This window comes from Lepidochelys kempii, chromosome 4, assembly GCF_965140285.1.
Source record: "Lepidochelys kempii isolate rLepKem1 chromosome 4, rLepKem1.hap1, whole genome shotgun sequence".
Lineage (NCBI taxonomy): Eukaryota > Metazoa > Chordata > Testudines > Cheloniidae > Lepidochelys > Lepidochelys kempii.
This window is the reverse complement of record NC_136383.1, coordinates 98,250,857-98,272,519: the sequence shown is the minus strand read 5'-3', so window position 1 is coordinate 98,272,519 and position 21,663 is coordinate 98,250,857. Positions and strand designations below refer to the sequence as shown.

General features: G+C 42.1%; 1 protein-coding gene across 7 annotated transcripts in view; it reads left to right on the top strand.

Annotated features, from left to right (window-relative positions):
- The window catches only part of TBC1D1 (TBC1 domain family member 1), a 212,046-nt gene that overhangs the window by 123,514 nt on the left and 66,869 nt on the right, over window positions 1-21,663 (top strand). For 5 of the 7 annotated variants that reach the window (XM_078852572.1, XM_073342288.2, XM_078852573.1 and 2 more), the window contains 2 exons: window positions 1,699-1,976; window positions 7,255-7,394. In XM_078852572.1, coding sequence (XP_078708698.1) covers window positions 1,699-1,976; window positions 7,255-7,394 — 418 coding nt within the window. Of the gene's footprint in view, window positions 1-1,698; window positions 1,977-3,726; window positions 3,886-5,905; window positions 6,026-7,254; window positions 7,395-21,663 lie in introns of all 7 variants that reach the window. The other 2 variants (XM_073342291.2, XM_073342290.2) reach the window with 2 other exon arrangements.

Sequence of the window (21,663 nt, the reverse complement as noted above, 5' to 3'; positions counted from 1 at the left end):
AAAACTTTAGTCGGTCAGCGGTGTGAAAAAAACACCCCTCTGACTGACAAAAGTTTTACTGACGAAAAGTGCCAGGGTAAAAGGTGCTTTGCCCGCCGACAGAGCTGCTGCTTCTCACTGGGGGTGGTTTTATTTTGTTGGCAGGAGACCTCTGGCAGACAAAGAGCAGCTACACCACGTACCTTACAGTGGCACAACTGCTTCGGTAAGGCATGCAGTGTAGACATAGCCTACGTACCTTTCCCAGACCTGAAGAAGAGGTCTGTGTACCTTGAAATCTTGTCTCTTTCGCCAACTGAAGTTGGTCCAATAAAAGATATTACCTCACTCACCTTGTCTCTCTAATAAACCAATTCTGAGTTAATATGTTGAGAGGTCATAATGGGATTTCTTATCCTGGCACCTTCTCCAAGAGATGGCAACCTATATCTCCATGTCATTTTCTCTTTTTCAGAAATTTTAGGCTGTCTTTAGGCATTTTGATTATAAATTATCTCTTTCCTGGTGCTAAGAAAAGATGGGGTTAGTGGGCCCAATTTGGGCAATTATTCATTCTCTGAGATTGCAACAATGAAAGAAAATGATGCATCAGCTTCAGGACTGTTGATTCCAGTGTGGTGATTAGTTAACACCACTGAAAGTAAATGCAACTTTTTGGATTTCAGTGGGAGTTGTACATTCAAAAGGACTGTAGAATTAAACTTCTAAATGTAAAGAATTTATATATTGATGGTATGGTTTGAGATTCTAGTAAAATAAGTTAAATATGAAGCAGAGAGGAAGGATGGTCTTGTGGTATGGCCACTGACCAGTCAGGAGACCTATGGTCAGTTGTTGGTTCTGCCATACGCTTCCTATGTGACCTTTAATAAGTCCTGACTTGAGTGGGCCACAGTTCCACTCTTAGTGTGCCTGTGCCTCAGTTCTCCATTACAGATCTGTTGTGAAGATAAATTCATTATTTGTGAGGAGCTCAGATACAATGGGTATAGGGTCAATATGAGTACCTACATAGACTCATGCATCTGCATTTGTAATCATGAATGATTTTTTTAAAAGAAAAAGATCTAATAAAAAAGTGCAGTTTTATGTTAAATCTTTAATGTAAATGGATTCTGTGTAGTCTGAAATGCTTCCTTTTACATTGCAGCTTTTGTGACAATAACATACCATATATTCATTTGTCCCTTTCTTGTCTCAGGTTATCCTCTTCAAAGTGTTGAGGATAACTACTATTCAGCCTTTTTTTCCTCTATAAAGCATAGATATAACAGCATGTGGCTGCCTTGCTGATTAGTAATGAAACATTAAAGGTTAGGTCATTGTGTGAGATACCATGGCCTAAATATTCAAACTATAGTGTCTAATGTTAGGTATCTAAGTAAGAGTTGCCTGACTTGGAGAGTTGTTGAGCTTCCACCAGCATATTGGGAGATGCAGGTTCTCAACACCTTTTGAAAAGCTCAGCCACTCTTTTATGGGTGCCTAAATTTAGGCAGGAAAGCTTGTAAGTGTTGGCCTGTATTTATTTTCAGGAAATGTTCAGCTGGGATTAAAAGTAGTCTTCTTTAGAAATAAATGCCTTTGTAGCAGGAAGGAGATTTGTTTATGGTGTCAAAAAATAGACCTGGGATAGAGAACCTCAAATTATTATTTATAAATCATATTTTACATGGATGAATATTTTTATATTGCTAGGAACCATCTGTGTGTGAAAAAGAAGGCCCACTTCCTCCAGAGACTCCTGCCAAGACCAATGGATCTGTGGGAGATCTCTCCAGTGACCCAGTTAGTCACCCCATCGAACAGCCTGATAAATTACCTCAGCAAGGGTTTCGCCGGCGAGCAAACACATTGAGTCACTTGCCTATTGAATGCCAGGAATCTTTGGAACCAGTTGAAACATCACCATCTATTCTACAAAGGAAACTTATGAGGTATCATTCAGTGAGCACAGAGACTCCTCACAAGCGAAAGTAAGACTTATTTTAAAAGCAGGATATTGTTTGATAGATATTTGGGGCAAATTATGGGATGTTCATTGCATACCAGGTATGTTCATTTAGCAAAAGAGAAACATAGCGCTTAGTGTTAGAGCAGTGTGTCGTCCGCTTAAAACATGTTATGTTTAAGAGCGCCTTTTCCACTCATTTGGTATTGTTCAAGGAGGGAGACGAAACATGAAACTTGCAATTCCACAGTAAGTGTCAGAAAGCCATTTTACTACACAAGCATGATATAAGTGGATGATGAGAAGTTAGTTTGCCTCTGCAAATCAATGTGAAATAGTTCTTGCTGGGTGTATCTGAGAGCAGTCTAAATAAATGCTGGCTTTGTGGTACCACTCTATTTCATATTTATGAAGAGGAATCCTGTTTAAAAAAATGATAAAATTCTCTAATTGATGTCAGAGGACAGACTCCTGTCCAGTTTTAACCAGCCAGTGCAATAAAAGGAATTCTTGATTCAGCTGCAAAGTTTCACTAACAAAAATAAATTGTTAATAGTCTTCATGCTAATGCTCTTCAGATGTCCTTCTTTAAAGGCTTGCTTATCATCCGTGAAATCTCACTAAGCTTTATGGGACTTCCCTTCCATCACCCCTCTCCCTCCTCCCTCTCTGGCTTTTTCCAGTTACTGTGGAAACATTTTTTTCTGCAGACTTCTGTTTCTCTGCCAAAACTGCTGGTATACACAAGCTAGACAGTAGTAAATCTGTCTCTGTGCTGGCTCACTTTTCCTTGCAGAAGGTAGGGTGATAAAGGTAAATGCTTGAGATAGATGATGACAGTGAAAAAAGAGAATTGTGATATTTAAAAGGAAACATAACCTGAGTTCCCTTTTTGTCCCTTCTTTGAACCTTTTTGTTCCTTAAATGCTAAATGGCTTTTGTGGTGCAATTTAGTACTTGTTGGTTTAACTTTACAAGTGCCTCCTTAAAACTTTCTACTTGCTTCTGCTTTCTCAGTTCATTCCTATTTTGCTGTGGGACTATAGCTAAAAGTTGAATATATGTTTAATTTCCTTTGCCATTCCTGTTTTGGTCCCATCCTAGGACTTCAGTGGGAGCAACTCAGGGCACTTAATCCTCAAAGGATTGGGCCCTTAGTGGTATACTATGGCAAGCTAGTAAGAGCAATAAGTACATGATGTAGGGAAAATGGAGCTCTCAGAAAAATGTGTAGTAGGATAAAATTTTCAAAAGTGCCCAAGGGACTTAGGACCAAATCCCAATAACTTTCAATGAGATTTAGATTCCAGGAGATTTAGATTCCTAAATTACTTAGATTCCTTTGAAAAGTCTTACCCCTGATTCACAGGTAGTTTCCAAAGTACATGTAGACACTATCCTGCAAGATGCTGAGCATTTTGGCCCCAATGCAGTGAAGCACTTGAACATGTGTATAAATTTATGAATGCAAGTAGTTCCATTGATTTCACTGAGATTACTCAGGTGTTTAAATTTAGGTATGTGCTTAAGTATCCTGCTGAATCAGGTCCTGTAAGCAAACACTTCTGTACTTTGCTGGATTAGGTTATAGTGCTCGGTGCCTTTCAGAGAGAACTGTAAATCAGAAATGTATGTAATGGTTATCTGGCAGTAGTAGGACATTTTAAAATGAGGCTAGATAAGCAATCTCATTTCATTTTTCTCTGTTTCTGAGATTTGTTCTCTCTCTCTTTCTTACCTCATCCCTCCCACATGGCTGGAATCTCACTGTTCAGTTTGAGCACATCTGTTGGCAAGTCTGAAAGCTGTTCTGGTCAATCTTCAGCTCCCTCTCCTCTAGCTCGTCTTAATCCCTCAGCCTCTTCACCCACTTTTTTAAAATATCTAAAGCATAATTCAAGCAGAGAACAATGTGGGCACATTGCACAAAAGAGGTGAGATAGCAGATGTATATAGTTTGGAGAGTGTTTGTTTTATTGTACCATAAACACACAACACTGCATTATCCTCACTCACTATGTGCACAGTGACTGAATAACAACAACAACAACAATAATAATAATTAATAATGAATAATTATTATTAATAAAAAGCTGCCAGAGGAGGTGTGTTTACATGAGGGGAAAATAAACTCCTCTCCTAACATTTTGTACCATTGCATTTTATCATAGGGCACTTGATCTAATTTTTCATTTTGACTGAATGAAATTATTTCAGGTGCTCTCACACACAGCTGATATGTTGGGGTCAGTTGCTCTTGTGATGCATCAGAAAACAGCGCTGGTTAAACTCTGCCAGAGGCTTAGATGCCAAGAACTCTCACACCCTCTCTGTTTCTCCAGAATTTTTCAGTTTCACTCTACCCTGTTCAAAGTAACGCTGATACAGGTCCCTGCTTCTTTGTGATTGAAAAGGAGAGAGGGAGAAAGTGACTCACTAAGAGTTGGAAATTTGACCAGGTGAAGAGAGTAATAAAAGTCTGACTTGTGGAGAGTCATTCAGCACCATCAAGTGACCTTTTGATATTCTTGCCCTTATAGCAAAAGCATTTGTGGAGAGGAAAGTTACAGACAGGGCTACTCACTCTGCCTTTCCACCTTATGGTGAGAAGACCAGCTGCTCCCTAAAACTAGAGATGGGTGCAATTTTAAAATAAAGATAAATAAAAATAAGATAAAATGCAATTTTAATCAACCTGAAACTGTTTGTGACTTCGATGTGAATTCACCAAATAGTTTCAGTCAAACATTTTTTCTTTTGGGCCTAAGCACCATTCACAAAACAGGAAGAGATGGGGAAGAGGTGTCGCCATGGCCTCCCTTAGAACTTTTATCACAGTGGCTAGAGCCTGCACTTGGAATATAGGAGACCAGGGTTCAATTTCCCCCTTTGCCTGTCGTGGAAAAGAGTTTTGTTCTTGTGTCTCCAACATTGCAGAAGAGCATCCTAGCCATTGGGTTATGGAATATTCTGGTGTTGGGGATCTCAATCTCATGCTGAATCTGTTCCACTATGTATAAATAATTCGCCATTGGACTAGGGTCATGAACTTGGGTCTCCTACCTTCTCAGTGAGCATTCTAACCACCAGACTATAGAATAATTCTTTCTAGCTCAGTGACTATTCAAGTGTTTTATATAAAGTGGAACAGCTTCAACAAGAGAGACTTACAAAGACCCATACAGAATAACCCACCCCCAGTAGTGTATTTTGGTATGATTTCTTAGTTCTCAGCGATGTTACCTTTTAGTTACCACACACCAGATGACTTTATCAGCTTCCATTCCAGACAGAAATTGTCATTAACTCAGCTGCTCTCGTTAAACCACTACCCATTAATGTTCCTCTGAGTGCTGTAGGAGCTTCATGTAGGAAGTTTAGGAGACAAAGGGTGGGAAGAAGAGTTATATTTGCTGAAATGCTTCTAGTGAGATTTGATTGGTTCTTCTACCTGTCACACAAGAGTAACAAACCCAAGCAATCAGATGCTGAAAATTCTACTGTCCTGTGAAAGTTACTCTGTTAGTGTGTAGGCACTTTTGCATAGTCACCTTATTCAGTGGCTGCCCTCCCTCCCCATACCAGTTACAGAAGTGTCAACTTTTTTCCACCCCTCCAAAAATGTGGGACACTCGAACATGTACCTACCAATTTTAGCAGTTGTTTGGCTATAGAATAGCCATGAATTCTTACTGGATTAAATAAATGTGGTTGAAACATGGGTGATGAATCCTTGACCATAGCAGATAATTAATTTATTAAAATGTATTAATACTGGAATAGTTAGGTGACTCAAATACGATTTCAGAGTAGAACTTGTTACACAGTTTTATTTTTCTTGGTATTCATGCCTGAAAGTATTTTTGTTTTGGAGCTTGCACTGTGTATTTTTTTTTATTCTGCATACTTACACTTGCTCATTCTAAACTGCACTTTTCCCAACTGCACTCTCAGCACCTCCTACCGTACTGCACTACGGAAAAAGCTTCCTTCTTCCTCCTCTGTGCCAAATTTCTTAAAATTTCTGGCTCCTGTAGATGAAAATAACACCTCTGACTTTAGGAGAGCAAAAAGGTAGGGTTCTGTCTTTAAGCCTGGAGGTAAAACTGTATCATTCAAAGGATTCTTTGTTTTAATTTTGAGAGCACTTTATGCATTTGTAGAAATTAATAATGTATCATTCACTTGCATGTAATAGATGAAGTAAGCTAAATGAGGATGCCATCAAAGGTCGGGAGGTTACCATGGTTTCTATAATGACTGTGGATCTGCTGTCCATTTCTGAACTCAGATGTTGTGATAATACAATTTTAATTCCCACTATCTGACTGCTCCTGCCCAAAGGGGCATATCCATATTACCAGTTCACCGTTAAGAAAATACAGTGTACATCCCACACTACAGCAATGTTCTCAGGATGGAATGAGCCTACTGAGATGGTTTCTGGCCTAGAAAATCAATTACCACCAGTGCTCTTTGAAGCTTATTTGTCCCCTTCAGCATTCAACACAATCCCACAAGACACTCAATCCGTGGTAGTTGAAAAGAAAAATAAAGAATGGGCTGAGTTCCTAAAAGAGGTAACAGTGGGATTTTTAAATGGACAGATATCATTGTTGTTCATTATTTAATTCTGAATTTTAACAAAACGCTCTATGTGAAGCCTATCAATTAGACCAAAGGAATAGAAGCCAGAATTCCTGGGGACTATTCTTAGCTCTGTGACTGATTTTTATAGTGTGACTTCGAGAAAGTCACTTAACTTCCAAGTTCCTCAGTTTATATATATATATGAAAAAGAAGAACGATATGCACCTAATTCACAGGGAGTTGAGAGTTTTAATGTTTATAGAGCTCCTTGAGATCTACTAATTAAAGGCATTAGAGAAATGAAAAGTGCTGTTAACAAATAATGTAAAGGTTTGTTAGTGTGTACACGCACTGTTTTCACCGTTTTGTATGTACACCTGCTACACATTGTGTGTATTTAGGATTATCACAAAATAAATTGTAAAATGTTGACAGTAAGTTCATTAAATCTTGGAAGGCAAACTCAGCACAAAGCCAGATGCCCAATCACTAACTTGAGTGATACATATGACCTTGTGCAGGCCTGCAGCAATGGGGTGAATTTCACCCATTTAACACATGGAGGCTGACCCAGCATGTATTGGGGACACAGCCTTCCTTCCCTGATAGCTTTGGTTTTTATGTCCATTGAAACCTAACACTTCAGTGTCATTAGACGACTTTTGTGTCTGTCATAACTTATTCATAAGCCATTCTGTATTCTGTAATTTTAGTGACTATGAGTCTAAACAAAGCCAGCTGGATGTTGGCAATGACACCCCTGTAAGGACTCGCCGGCATTCATGGAGACAACAGATATTCCTTCGAGTGGCAACTCCTCAGAAAGGATGTGATTCTCCCAGCCGATATGATGGTAAGATCCATATCTGACTGCACGCAAACAGCCCCAAGTGACCGCTGAAGTACTAATCTCCTGTACCTATGTTTGCTCAGTAGGGTGGTGACAATTTAATTAGCTTGAGGAGAACTACCTGTATTAATTTTTGGTTGCTATTTAATCAGCTGCCAGGTGGCTCATTTCTATTGTCAGTTTCCTAACTGCTTTTGTGTCATAGCATGGCTTACCCAGCTAAGGAGTTTTTATTTTTCAACTATAGGTTATAGCTACAATAATATCTGTGACTGCATTACACCAGCTAGCTAAAGAAAAATGGGGACAGAGGATGGGGCATACCTTGTTATACCTATTTCCTTTAATTAATTCTATGAAAATAATTGTTTTCTCAGTGATGCCTTTTAGTGCAGAGTGTGGATCACTATGTATCATCAGAAGAAACTACAGTATCACTATGTATTGGCATATTGGTCATAGAACTGAGCTCTCAAAAGCAAAATTCACATCTACCTGGTGCAAAGGGTTGTAACATTTCTGATCACAGTGGAGTTGCATCTGCTTAAAACTGGACTGAATTTAGCTCCAACTGTGTACCCTCAGTCCATAACATTTGCCTTCTTTTAACCTTCATCTTAAATAGTGATTTCTTATCTCTCTCCTCTTAATTTCTTCCTTTAATTCCTTTAAGGAATCTCAACCGATTTTTAATGGACTTTTTAAAAAAATAGAATATGGTTGTGGGAAGGGCTGAAAATAAAAAACTCTCTCAGAGAGTAGCTAGTGAATTTTTGCCTACCTCTAATTAGGTGGTGTTCATTACTGTGAATTTCTTAAATCATTTTTAGAAATCTTATAGGGAGTTTCCATAAGGCACATCAAGAACATTGAAAAGGGAGTCTTGTCCCACAAGGCTTATATTATTTTGGAACTAAAAGTTGAACAAGCAAAAATGAAACTGAAGACCATTGTCTATAGAGTCAGGATTTCTGACTTCCAAATGTTAATGCAACATGCAAGAGCAAGAGGAGCCCACAAATAGCATAAAGGGGTTTATATATCTCCTTTGTAATTTTACAGATTTGCTGTACGTTTTTTCTCTAAAGCATCACCCCAAAGGTCACTACTTTCAGTTCCAAGTGCTAAGCACAATTCTTCAACCTGGCCTTCTGTAATAGAAATCTAGCGCTTCATAACAAACAAAGACGAATCCTTGCACCGTTTTCCCTGCTGGAAAGAGCAGAGGAATGGGAAAGTCACCATACATGACAGATACCAGTCACACCACTTAATTCATCTCTCACAAGTGCTCAGATACCATGGTGAGGGCACAGTATAAGAGCCTGAGTAGAATAGGGATATAGAGTGCTGCTTAAATTGAGCTATGCAGTGAATCTGCCAAGTTTTGCAAGTTTGACATCCTTGACAGAAATAGTTTTACACATGATTTCAAAGCTCTCCTTTGAAAAAAAGAAATACCACCTAGATTGCCTATTCTAGCTCTTCCTCTGGAGCTTGGCAGTGCACTGCAGCTGCAACATCCTGTTTTAACAATCTGCAGCTGGATAAACATAGTAACTGCAGAAATAAGGGAAGCTAAGATGTGAGCAGTAGGTATTAGTTAGGGGAACTATTTACATGATTTGGTCACTTTTCCCCCTTTTCTGTGTAATATATGTGAATTTCTTTCTCTTCCCCCATGTATATATCTATTTATGAATAGAAACCAGAGTGTTAAACTCATTCATTTTAGCTTACTATTCACTTTTTCTACTTTGAATTTCATACTAATATAAGATATTTACCTCTTGTGCATTTCTCACTCCCAAGTGTTTATCATGATGGACAATTAGGACTAGCTTAGTATATGCACAACTGCTCTACCTTATCTTGACTTCTTTTAAAAGAACTTTTTAACTTCAGCAGCAGACAAATTGGTTGACACTATAGTAAATAACAGAATTATAAGACACAAAGATAAACATGATATGTTGGGAAGGAGTCGACATGGCTTTGGTAAAGGGAAATAATGCCTCACTAATTTGAATTCTTTGAGGATGTCAACAAGCATATGGACAAGGGTGATTCAGTTGATACAGGGTACTTGGATTTTCAGAAAACCTTTGACGAGGGCAAACATTAAAGGCTCTTACGTAAAGTAAGCAGTACTCCTGGGGAAATTCTGCACCACTGTGCAATGCAGAATTTTGCAGAAATTAATGGTTTTTTGCACATAATTTCCTTTCCCCCCACAGAAATGGGCTGCAGTGCTGCTGGTCGCCACTAGGGGTCAGCTGGGTTCTGGGAGGGAGGGGGCTAGTGTCTGGGCTGTGGGGACCATGGCTGGGTTCTGGGAAGGAGGGGGGCTGGTGTTTGGGCTGGGGGGGCCCATGGCTAGGCTTGAGGGGAGGGGATTTGGGTGTATTGGCTGTGGGGGGCCCTGTGGGTGGACTCGGAGGGAGGGGTTGTGGGTGGCTGGCCCCCCGGCTGGGCTCGGGGGTGAAGGAGGGTGCAGAGAAACAGGAACTGGGTTGGTCATAGGTGTTTCTTTAACACTCTACTCCTGTGGGAATTCTTGTGTGTGTCTGTGTTTTTAGAGAGACACATGCTGACAGATATTTTGAAATAAATTACCAAAATGAAACTGGCATGATTATGTAGTATCATTTTGACAAATAACATTTGCAGAATTTTAAAATATTCTGTGCAAAAATTTTAATTTTTTGGTGCAGAATTTTTAATTTTTGGTGCAGAATTCCCCAGGAGTAAAGCAGTCATCGGATAAGAGGGAAGATCCCCTCATGGATCAGTAATTGGGTAAAAGATAGGGAATAAAGGTTAGGAATAAATGGACAATTTTCACAGTGGAGAGAGGTAAATAGTGGTGTCCCCAAAGGATCTGTACTGGGTCCAATGCTGTTCAACATATTCGTAAATCATCTGGAAAAAGGGGTAAACAGCAGGGTGACAAAGTTTGCAGACAATAACAAATTACTCAAGATAGTCAAGTCCAACACTGACTGTGAAGAGTTACAAAGGGATCTCACAAAACTGGATGACTGAGCAACGAAATGACAGATGAAATTCAATGTTGATAAATGCAGAGTAATGCACATTGGAAAACATAATCCCAACTCTACATACAAAATGAGGGGTCTAAATTAGCTTTTACCACTCAAGAAAGAGATCTTGGAGTCCTTGTAGCAAGTTCTCTGAAAACATCTGCTCAATATGCAGCTGCAGTCAAAAAAGTTAACAGAATGTTAGGAACCATTGGGAAAGGGATAGCTAATAAGATAGAAAATATCATACTGCCACTATATAAATGCATAGCACGCCCCCATCTTGAATGCTATGTGCAGTTCTGGTCACCCCATCTCTAAAAAAGATATATTAGAACTGTAAAAAGTACAGGGAAGGGCAATAAAAATGATTAGGGGTATGGAACTGCTTTCAAATGAGGAGAGATTATAAAAGACTGGGACTCTTCCATTTAGAAAAGAGACAACTAAGAGGGGGAATAGGATAGAGGTCTATAAAATCATGAATGATGTGGAAAAAGTGAATAAGGAAGTGTTATTTGTTACTTCACATAACAAAAGAACCAGGGTCACCCAATGAAATGAATAGGCAGCTGATTTAAAACAAAGAAAAGGAAGTATTTCTTCACACAGCACACAACGCGCTGTGGAACTTGTTGCCAGGGGATATTGTGAAGGCCAAAAGTATAACTGAGTTCAAAGAAGAATTAGATAAGTTCATAAAAGATAGGTCCATCAATGGCTATAGCCAAGATGGTCAGGGATGCAACCATATGTTCTGGGAGTCCCTAAACCTCTGACTGCCAGATGCTGGGAGTGGATGACAGAGGGTGGATCACTTGATAATTGCACTCTTCTTTCATTCCCACTGAAGCATTTATCAGTGGGCACTGTAGAAGACAGGATACTGGGCTAGATGGATCATTGGTCTGACCGAGTCTGGCCCTTCTTATGTTCCCCTGAATCTAGCTGAATCCATGGCAGCTGAGCAAGTGTACTGCCTTCATGTGGTGCCCCTGTCAGTAGCTAAAGTAGATGACACGCGAAATTGGAGCTCAAGTTCTCACTGTGAAATGTGAAAGACAAATCTGGCCACTCACAACTAAGCAACATGGTTTGAATCATAAACTGTAGAAGACATTTAATTGGATTTGGTCAGATAATGAATAGATTTATGAAAATCATCATAGGTTTATGAACATTCTACTAAATTGCAAAATGTATCAAGCAGATGATTTGTTAGAATTTATTTGCTCAGCTCTATCTAGCATATATATATATGTAGCTATAAATAGACACCCTAACACAGTGGTTCCCAGACTGGGGTTCTTGAACCCCTGGGGGTTTGCAAAATGTTACAGGGGGTTCCCGGGAAAAAATTCCCTAATGGCGGCCAGAGGTGTCCCTCGAGGATCCTGGGCAGCACCGGGCCAGCAGCCCGGAGCCCCTGGACTTCCAAAAGCTAAGCAGATCAAAGCAAGCATATCTATCACATTGAGGAGCTTTAAACTTCAAGACTCCTTATAAGAAATGGAAAGGGAGCTGGATATTTTTTGCTTGTTTTTAAAATTAAAGAGGTAGCTAGTATTGTTTTTAAAAATTATTATGAAGAACAAGTTTAAGCTTTGTTGTAACCTGCGTTGTTTGCCTGGAGTGCTCAAAACCTGAATGCTTGTGTAGGAGGAACTCTTTGAGTTGGCTTCTTAAATACCTTCATACTGTTTCACATCTGATACTCCTTGATGAAACATAGGAGCCTTGTCTTATAACGGGCTTATTCAAAGTGATACAAGCTACGAAAGTGAGATCTTGGAAGAGTGTTGCCATTTTCATAATGTAATAAAAATACTGTAATGATAAATAATTAGTAATAAATAGTATGTAATAAGCATGTCATTAAAACAAATTTTATATTTCCAAGATCACTGCTTTTATAATATATACTCAAGTAAAGGAGAAAATCCCTGGAAACATTCATTTTTAGGAGGGGGTTTGTGAGACTGACATTTTAGTGAAAAGGGTTCACAGGTTGTTAAAGTTTGGGAACCACTGCCCTAACGTAAGGAAGTACTTCTTCATACAATGCACAATCTACCTGTGGAACTCATTGCCATGGGATGTTGTGAAGGCCAAAAGTATAACTGGGTTAAAAAAAGAATTAGATAAGTTCATTTGAGGATAGGTCCATAAATGGCTATTAGCCAAGATGGTCAGGGATGCAACCCCATGTTCTGGGTGTCCGTAAACCTCTGACTGCCAGAAGCTGGGACTGGATGATGGCATGGATCACTCTGTAATTGCCCTGTTCTTTTCTTTCCCTCTGAAGCATCTGGTACCAGCCACTGTTGGAAGACAGGATACTGGGCTAGATGGACCATTGGTCCAACCCTCTATTGCCATTCTTACTTTCTTATAATATTTTGCACAATTCGTACCTGGATAGTTTTCATGCAATAATAGGGTAATAAACTTTCCTGCTTCATGCTGTAAATTGATTGCAGCAGTTCTGTGACAATGCACTGCATAGGGGATGTGGCCAATGGAAAGGTAGTGTAGCCAGAATGCTTCTGCACTCTAGGAATAGCTAGCTGCCTGAACGGCCTCATAATCTGGGGGTAGTGGAAGACAAGCTTGCCCAGACCTGAGAATCAGGTCAGTAGAATTTCAAAAGGATAAAACCAACCATCTTCTATAGAAATTACTCTTAAATCTATAGTGTGCAAAAGGTGATTGTCCTTCCTATAGAAGTTCTAAAACAGCCTGAAGAACTGAATATAGCACTTTATACTTGCTGTGTACCAGCTATATGTTGTTTTTAAAAAATATTATGGAAAAGAGTGAGTTCTCTATTAAACTTCATAAGATAAATTGGGTGTGGGTGTAAATGTCACAAACCGTGGACCCTTTCAAGCTTTACATCTCTAGATCAAAAAATAAAAATAGGCAGATCTAGATAGGAGTGACACTTATTTGAGTAGTCTTGTACAAGCAAATGACCCAGTGAAAGACTTGTTAAAATGAATGTTCTGTTGGCTGCTGCTAGATATACTGCCTTGTTAAGCACCTAATAAAACTATAGTAAATAATAATTAACATAAAGTAGGAAGAACTTATATCTACATCCAGACTTTGGGTGTGATCTTCTAAGATGCTGAGTAGCGTGAGATAAAGGTTTTTTTTGACAAATAGATTTTTTTGGTTGAAAAATGCATTTGCCTGTGCTCTGAAAATGGATACAGCCACTAATTAAGAAGATGAAAATATATTAGATACTTTCCTACAACATAGCTTGTCTCAAGTAACAAATCAAAGGCATGTTACTGGGAAGTTTCTGTATGATGAGCGTTGGTTTCATTGGGAGACTCAGCTAGGCTATGAAAACTACAAGAATAGTTCTTCGAGTGATTGCTCAGGTGTATTCCACAGTAGGTGTGCATCCTCGCCGCGTGCACCGGTGCTGGAAGCTTTTTCCCTAGCAGTACCAGTAGAGGGAGCACTGCTGCACGCCCTGGAGTGGCGCCTCCATGACGTGGTATAAGGGGAGCTGCGCGCTCCCCCCACCCTCAGTTCCTTCTTGCCGCCAGTGAAGGTGAGTCGGAACTACTCTGCTCCAGCTTAGCTGTAGCTCGTCCCCAGAACTTTTCCGTTCACTTAGTGCTAGTACGTGTTGTTAGTTAGTTCTTTCAGTCAGTTCAGTTAGCTAGAGTACCCAGGCCGGGGCATGCCTCGGGCTTCAAGTCGTGTGGCACTTTCAGGCATTCTATGCCAAGAAGTGACCCGCACGCAGATTGCCTACATTGTTTGAGTGAGACTCACATCAGCAACCGCTGTAAGATTTGTAGATCTTTTAAACCCTGAACAAAAAGGGAAAGAGACATTAGACTCCAGGCCATTCTCATGGAGTCAGCGCTGAACCCGGCTCTGGCGCACTGCGCCGATTCGGCTCCCGGCACCGCAACTTTGGTACGTGGTGACCCTTCGGTGCCTTCCACTAGCCGGCACCACTCCCCATCTACGGGACACAAGAAGCCGAGGAAAGGCCCGTCATCGTGAGAAAGTAGGGGCAGAGGCTAGACCCATGTCGGGCAGCCCTCGTTCTCCTCCGGCCCCTAGGCCTCCGACTCATGTTGAGCAGAGTAGCCTGGCCGCGTTGGGTCAGGCCTCTCCAGATGTCGAGAGGCCTTGCAAGCGGCTTGAGACGTCATGACCATGCCGGTACCGGGGGTGCCGCAGGTGTCGGGCCCACGCTCCAGAGGCAAACCGCCGCTGGGCTCCCCACAATCACCCCCAGCTCAGCGCAGGTCTTGGTCAGGAGACCGCTCCCGACCCCGCTTGCCAACCAGCAATCGTTTGGGATGCAGTCCTCGTGCATCGCCGTCAACGCCTGCTAGACTGTCTGGTTGGGTGCCGTCCAAATGGGGCTCTCGGCACCGCTCCACACTGCGGAGCAATTACCGATGTGACCGAGAAAGGAATTGCAGATGGTCACCAAGTTGTCGGGGCTATCACAGTCACTCACGGCACAGGCGCCATTGCCGCTCCCAGTCAGACTCCTGCTCTCGCTCCCAGCTGAGACACCGCCCCGCAGCTCGATGGCAGTGTTGATCGATGGCACCGCACCGTCGAAGGTCTGTGTGTCAGAGCAGATTGCGGAGCAGCAGCTGTGAACGGTACTGTGTTGGGGTTGCGGTCCCGTGGACAGCTGACCTGGAGAACTTGGACCACTTTGCCAAGTAAGCTCGGCGTGTGGACGGCTGCCGACTTTCTAGGAGGACTCCAAGCAGGTTCGAGACCCTGAAAGGGCTAATCGCCTCGGTCTCAAAATTCCCTGTGACAATGGCCAGGGTGTGCCTACAGCTCCTGGGCCACATGTCAGCCCTGTGATTGCCTCCCTTCGGTGATGGTCCTCCCCAAGCAACATGTCTCGGCCCCGTCACTAGACCTAGTGTCCAACGCGTCAGACCTGGGTTGGGGGGCCCATATGGGGTCTGTTCAGACCCAAGGGCTGTGGTCGACCATGGAGTTGTCCCTCCACATAAACGTCAGGGAGCTCAGGGCAGTATGCCTGGCGTGTGTGGCTTTCTGTTCACACTTACAGGGCAAGATAATCAGGGTCCTCACAGACAACACGGCCTTGATGTGCTACATCAACAGGCAAGGCCGGACCTGGTCCTCGGCCCTCTGCCAAGAAGCCCTCAGGCTGTGGGACTTCTGTATAGCCCATGACATCTCCCTGAGGGCCTTCCACCTGCTGGGAGCCCACAACACGCGGGCCGATCGTTTGAGCAGGGATTTCTTCTCTCAGCACAAGTGGTCTCTCCACTCAGAGATGGCTCACCAGACCTTCCGAGCATGGAGAATTCCCCAGGTGAACCTGTTTATGACGAAGCAGAACAAGCTTTGCCCCCAGTTCTGCTGCAGGGGGGGTTTGGGATGGAGTGCTATCTCAGATGCCTTCCTCCTGCTGTGGTCAGGCCAGTTTCTCTATGCGTTCCCCCCCGTTCCCTCTCATCAACAAGGTCCTAGAGAAGGTAAAGTTAGACAAGGCACGGGTCATCTTAATCGCCCTGGCAGCATTGGTACGGGACCCTCATGAGCTTAGTGGTGGCCCCGCCGTGGCCATTGCCTCTCCGCCTGGACTTGCTCTTCCAGAACCGAGGCCGTCTCCTCCACCCCAATTTAGAGACTCTCCACCTCATGGCGTGGCTGCTCAATGGCTAGGCGGGGAGGAGCAGGCGTGTTCAGAAGGGGTCCAATGTGTCCTCCTGGAAAGTCAGCGGCCATCCACACGCCGAGCCTACTTGGCAAAGTGGTCCAGGTTCTCCAAGTGGGCTGTCGAGCGGGGTGTTTCCTTGATGGCTGCCCCAATTCAGCTTATCCTGGATTACCTCCTCCACCTTAGGACTGAGGGCCTGGCAGGGTGCACCTGGCGGCCATATCGGCCTTCCATCCGCCGGTGCAAGGTCGTATGGTGTTCTCCCATACTTTGACCAGACGGTTCCTCAAGGGATTGGACAGTCTTTTCCCATATGTTAGGTCCCCTGTCCCACAGAGGGATCTAAACTTGGTGGTGTTCTGTCTTACGGGACCCCCCCTTCACACCTCTGGCCACGTGCTCCTGGTCTCATCTTTCATGGAAGGTGACCTTCCTGGTTGCCATCACGTCGGCCAGGCGGGTATCGGAGCTCAGGACTCTGACCTCTGGACCCCCTTACAGTTTTTCACAAGGATAAGGTCCAGCTCCGCCCACAGCCCGCGTTCCTCCCTAAGGTGGTCTCTGCCTTTCACATGAGCCAGGACATCTTCCTGCCTGTCCTCTGCCCCAAGCCTCATGCGTCCAAGGAAGAACGCCTCCTCCACATGCTCAATTTGCGTAGGGCGCTGACTTTCTACCTGGAACGGACTAAGACATTCAGGAAGTCTTCGCAACTATTTATTGCTTCGGCTTAGTGCATGAAGGGGCGGTTGATCTCCACCCAGCACCTCTCTCGCTGGATCACCTCATGCATCCGCACCTGTTACAATCTGGCAGGAGTTCCTCCCCGCCACCAATCATGAAGGCACACTCGCCACGGGCACAGGCCTCGTCAGCTGCCTTCGTGGCCCACGTCCCAATTCAGGACATATGTAGGGCCTGCCTGGTCCTCTGTTCACACATTCACCTTGCACTATGCGATTGTCTCCCAAACCAGGGACGACACCGGGTTTGGTAGGGCTATCCTCCATCCCAGGAATCTGTGAACGCCTACCCACCTCCAACAGATATAGCTTGGAATCACCAACTGTGGAATACACATGAGCAATCACTCAAAGAAGAAAAGACAGTCACCTTTTTCCGTAACTGGTATTCTTCGAGATGTGTTGCTCATGTCTATTCCACATCCCGCCTTCCTTCCCCTCTGTCGGAGTTGTCCGGCAAGAAGGAACCGAGGGTTGGGGGAGCGCGCAGCTCCCCTTGTACTGCGCCATGGAGGCACCACTCCAGGGGAGTGCAATGGAGCTCCCCCTACGGGTACTGGTAAGGGAAAAAATTCCAGCACTGGCAAGCATGCACACCTGCTGTGGAATAGACATGAGCAACACATCTTGAAGAACACCAGTTATGGAAAAAGGTAACTGTCTTTTTTGCAGTCTGGAGATTTTTTCCATGTTGCAGAATTGGCTTATGGTTGTGTGGGTTTTATCACCATCAACCCAGCATCCAGGAGGTCTGGTTTTGGGATTTATATTACAATTGTTGAAATGTTGGCAGGTTCCAGTGCAGTTGGTGGGTTACAAAGTGTCAGATTTGAGGCCCTGTAACCCAGTGTGCCAGCATGGCGAGGCATGGTGAGAGGGTTTGCCTCTGACTATCATATAAATTGTGACACTCCCCCTCCCACAATCACTCTCGTGTTGAGGAAGGGAACATGATGGGGTTTTAGCTTCCATTCAGGGTCTTAGGACAGGTGTGAGAGTGTAGAGGTGACAGGGCCTTCACACTCACCCTCAGGTTGGGATATTGGTGCCCATTGAGAATTGCACTGAACCAATCCAGACAGGCAGTTCAGCTTGGCTACCCCAATTACATAAAGGTTTTCCAATAAAGTTGCAGCTTCTGCATTGAAATATGCTATGGGGTCTGTGTCTCACTGTTTGTTTCTGTCCACATCAATGTCTTTTGCTATTGTTCACAATCACAAGAACAATCCTGGTGAGTTAGTCTTGTGAAAAATGTGTCCATGAAGCCCTCTTTAATTTCCTTTCTTCTTCTGGTCATCCAGTCTGAGCAGCAACATTGCCATGTGACTGTTCCCCAGTCGTACACTGTTAGAGAGCTTATTCCTTCACTCTCCCACTTCCCTGGTCCTTCTCACATGAACAGAGAGCAACAATACCCGAAGTCCGAAGGTGCAAACAATTCGATGTTTATTGGGGTGAACTTCCAGCAAGCTTAAATACAAGTTCCTTTTCCTTATTTCCGAATCCCAACTTACTTCCTGTTTGCCCCTAATTTATATAGTAATATTCTTAGCTATACCTTAACCAATCATTCTACTAAAATTTAACTAACCAATCCTAACATATTGTAACATGATTATGTAACCAATTATATCCCACCACCTTAATTAGTTTACACCCAGCAAAATTAATTATACAGCAGACAGGAACAATCACAGAACCAGACAGAGATTATACAGACAAACAATAGCAAAGTGGGAACTATAATGGCAAGACAATACAGAAGTGAGGATTTCACATCCCAGTATTGATAAGTGAGTTCTTGCCAGACAGGATGCTATCAAACTAAGTTTTCTTTTACATTTTCTAGGCACTTCCCTTTCTCTGGAGCTGATAGGCACTATCAGGACAGGATTGTATTCCTAACAGCCCAATAGCACCTTCTTTCCATGAGACTACTTTGGAATGTGAGGATGTGACCGGTCGCTTCCCAGCTTATGGCTGCCTCTGTCGCTTAGCCAAAGGCCTTAGCCTAAGAACAGGGCCCCAGACTGTCACAGTAAGAGAAGGACCTTACATTGGCAGACAGTGATTTTGATTCTTTCTTTTATACCTCTAACTAGCCAAGTGATAAGAATACACCTAAATTCTTAAAGTACAGGCCTTTACAGACAGGCCTGAATATCTATATCCTAACACTCACCAAAAACACTCTAAGACATAGTTTGTGGACATGGTGTTTGTAAAGTGTTAGAACAGTTTAAAAAAACAAATTAATACAAAAACATTTGTTTATGGATAAGAGAGCAAAATATGTTGAATAAATTTATTGTGAATAGTTGTAGTCTTTTGAACACTAGATGGTGGTGTTTCTCGTGCTAGAACAGTTGAGAGTTCATATTAAATTTGCATGCTACTGTTTTGTTTTCTCTGTCTTTCTGGTGTTGTGTTCCTAGTGGAAAATGTAGCTTCTGATCTTAGTCCTTTGGTGCATTATGACTTGCTACAGTATTTCTTCTGAGAGCAGAATAATCTGGTTCTTCATTAAGTTCTAATCTTTGTCTGTTTCTAGGGAATGACTAAATCCTCAAAAGAAACATCACAAACAATCCTTTGCAAATGTCCAAAAACTTTTAGAATTCCTGGATTTGTAAGTTATGCTTCTCTGAGCCCCAACTTGCAGTCAGATTCACACTGACTGTCCTTGCACCTGTATGGAGCCTCATTGATTGTGCTCAGAAACTGTATGTGTAAGGGTCTGCTCCTCTGGATCTAATTTCAGGTGTGGGGGCCTTACTTTGCTAGTTAGCCCTCTTTCTTAAATGGCTGAAAAGATTAAATTCTGGTGCAGCGGTATATTTTCATAGTTTTATTTCCAGTTTCAATTCTTGATTCAGAACATAATTTTTCAGAATTTATCATAATGGCTACATATTCACATAATACATCAAAAATTCTTAGTAGAGATTAACATAAAAATAAAATATCAGGTTGAAATAGACGTGTATATAATCTCCTGGAATAAATGGTGGGGAAACAATCCATTTTTTGTACTGAAAGTATCTTGCTGGCAGCTGAGAGTGGTGTTTTGGGCCTGGTCTACACTAGGCAGGGGGATCGATCTAAGATACGCAACTTCAGCTATGAGAATAGCGTAGCTGAAGTCGACGTATCTTAGGTCGATTTAGAATCACTTAGTTCGCGTCCTCGCGGCACAGGATCGACGGCCGCTGCTCCCCCGTCGACTCCACTTCTGCCTCTTGCCGTGGTGGAGTTCCAGAGTCAATGGCAGAGTGATCGGGGGTCGATTTATCGCATCTACACTAGATGCGATAAATTGATCCCCAATAGATTGATCACTACCCGCCGATCCGGCGGGTAGTGTAGACGTGGCCTTAGTAATAAGAGGGCTAATAAGATTTTTATGACAGCTCTGTCAGTTTCAGATTCAAGAATGAGTGATGATCTGTTTTGGGATGGGTATTATAGTGGGGTATAATATAAGAATAAAACCATAATTTCGGAGAATGAGAAATTCAGTATTGCTTAACAGTACTCAGAATTTCAGATGGAACCAAGAGACTACTTTTCCAAAGTAATTATACAGCACTTGGAAATCTGACTCCTCACGTGTAAGAATTACTTCAGTTTTTTTCAAAAAATACAAAAAAAGAAGCATATTAGAAATAAAATCTTTTCATCGGGTTTCCAACTCTGACAAATTGTAATCGTGCATAAGATGGACTATATTATAGCATTAATATTACAGCATATTGGTCCTAAAAATTACTTCAGCTCTATAGTGTTAGAAAAGTCTTGGGGAATCCTGTTCTTCAAGCTTGCCAGTTTATTTGGTAAGTGGATAAACAAAGCCTATTTCAGTTTTTTCATCTATGCAAAAAACCAAAACATTAGCAACTATTTGTAAAAATACTCATAAATTCATTTAGCAACAGTGCATAATGGCAAATATTGTAAGGATTGTATTTTATTTCTATATTTTTTGCACATAACTCAGAAAATGAATACAATTTGAGTCAGTGAATTATTTACTTGAAACTTTCTTCCACCACTGTTTTAATAGCCCTTGTTTTCCTGCAGAGAGAACTATTATAATTTGTTTCTTGGGTTACAATAGTTAGAAATCCTAGTATAAATATGTAGTAGGAGGTTTTACTATTACCTAACTATAAGAAGTCTTATCTTCTTATGTTTTGTAGCTTTATTTACCACAAAACCTTCCTCAAAGAAAATTTCTTCTCTACCTTAGTCTTACTTAAAATCTGTTTTGGGCTATATCTACGCTTAAAATGCTACAACAGCACATCTGCGCAACTGCAGCACTTCAGTGTAGATGCTACCTACACCGACAGGAGGGATTATCCTATCAGCATAGGTAGTCCACCTCCCCAAGTGATGGTAGCTAGGTCGATGGAAGAATTCTTCCATCCACATAACACTGTCTATATGAGGACCTAGGTCGGTTTAACTAGGCTGGTCAAGGGTATGGATTTTTCACAACTCTGAGCAACATAGTTATGTTGACCTAATTTTCTAGCATAGATCAGGTCTTAGAGTACTGCACACAGCTGGACCCATGGGGAAGAAAATTCTAAGACCCATTTCATTCTACATTTCCTAATTATGATACTTTATTTAGAGAAGACGAAGTATATGTAACTGTTTTGTTCAGCTGTGAACTCTGAAAAATATTTCAACTCTGCAGAAGGCTAGTAGTCAGAGAGGTTTATTTTCTAGATTCCACTCTTTTATAATAATTAGTTGCTCCAAGAGTGAGTCACACCCTC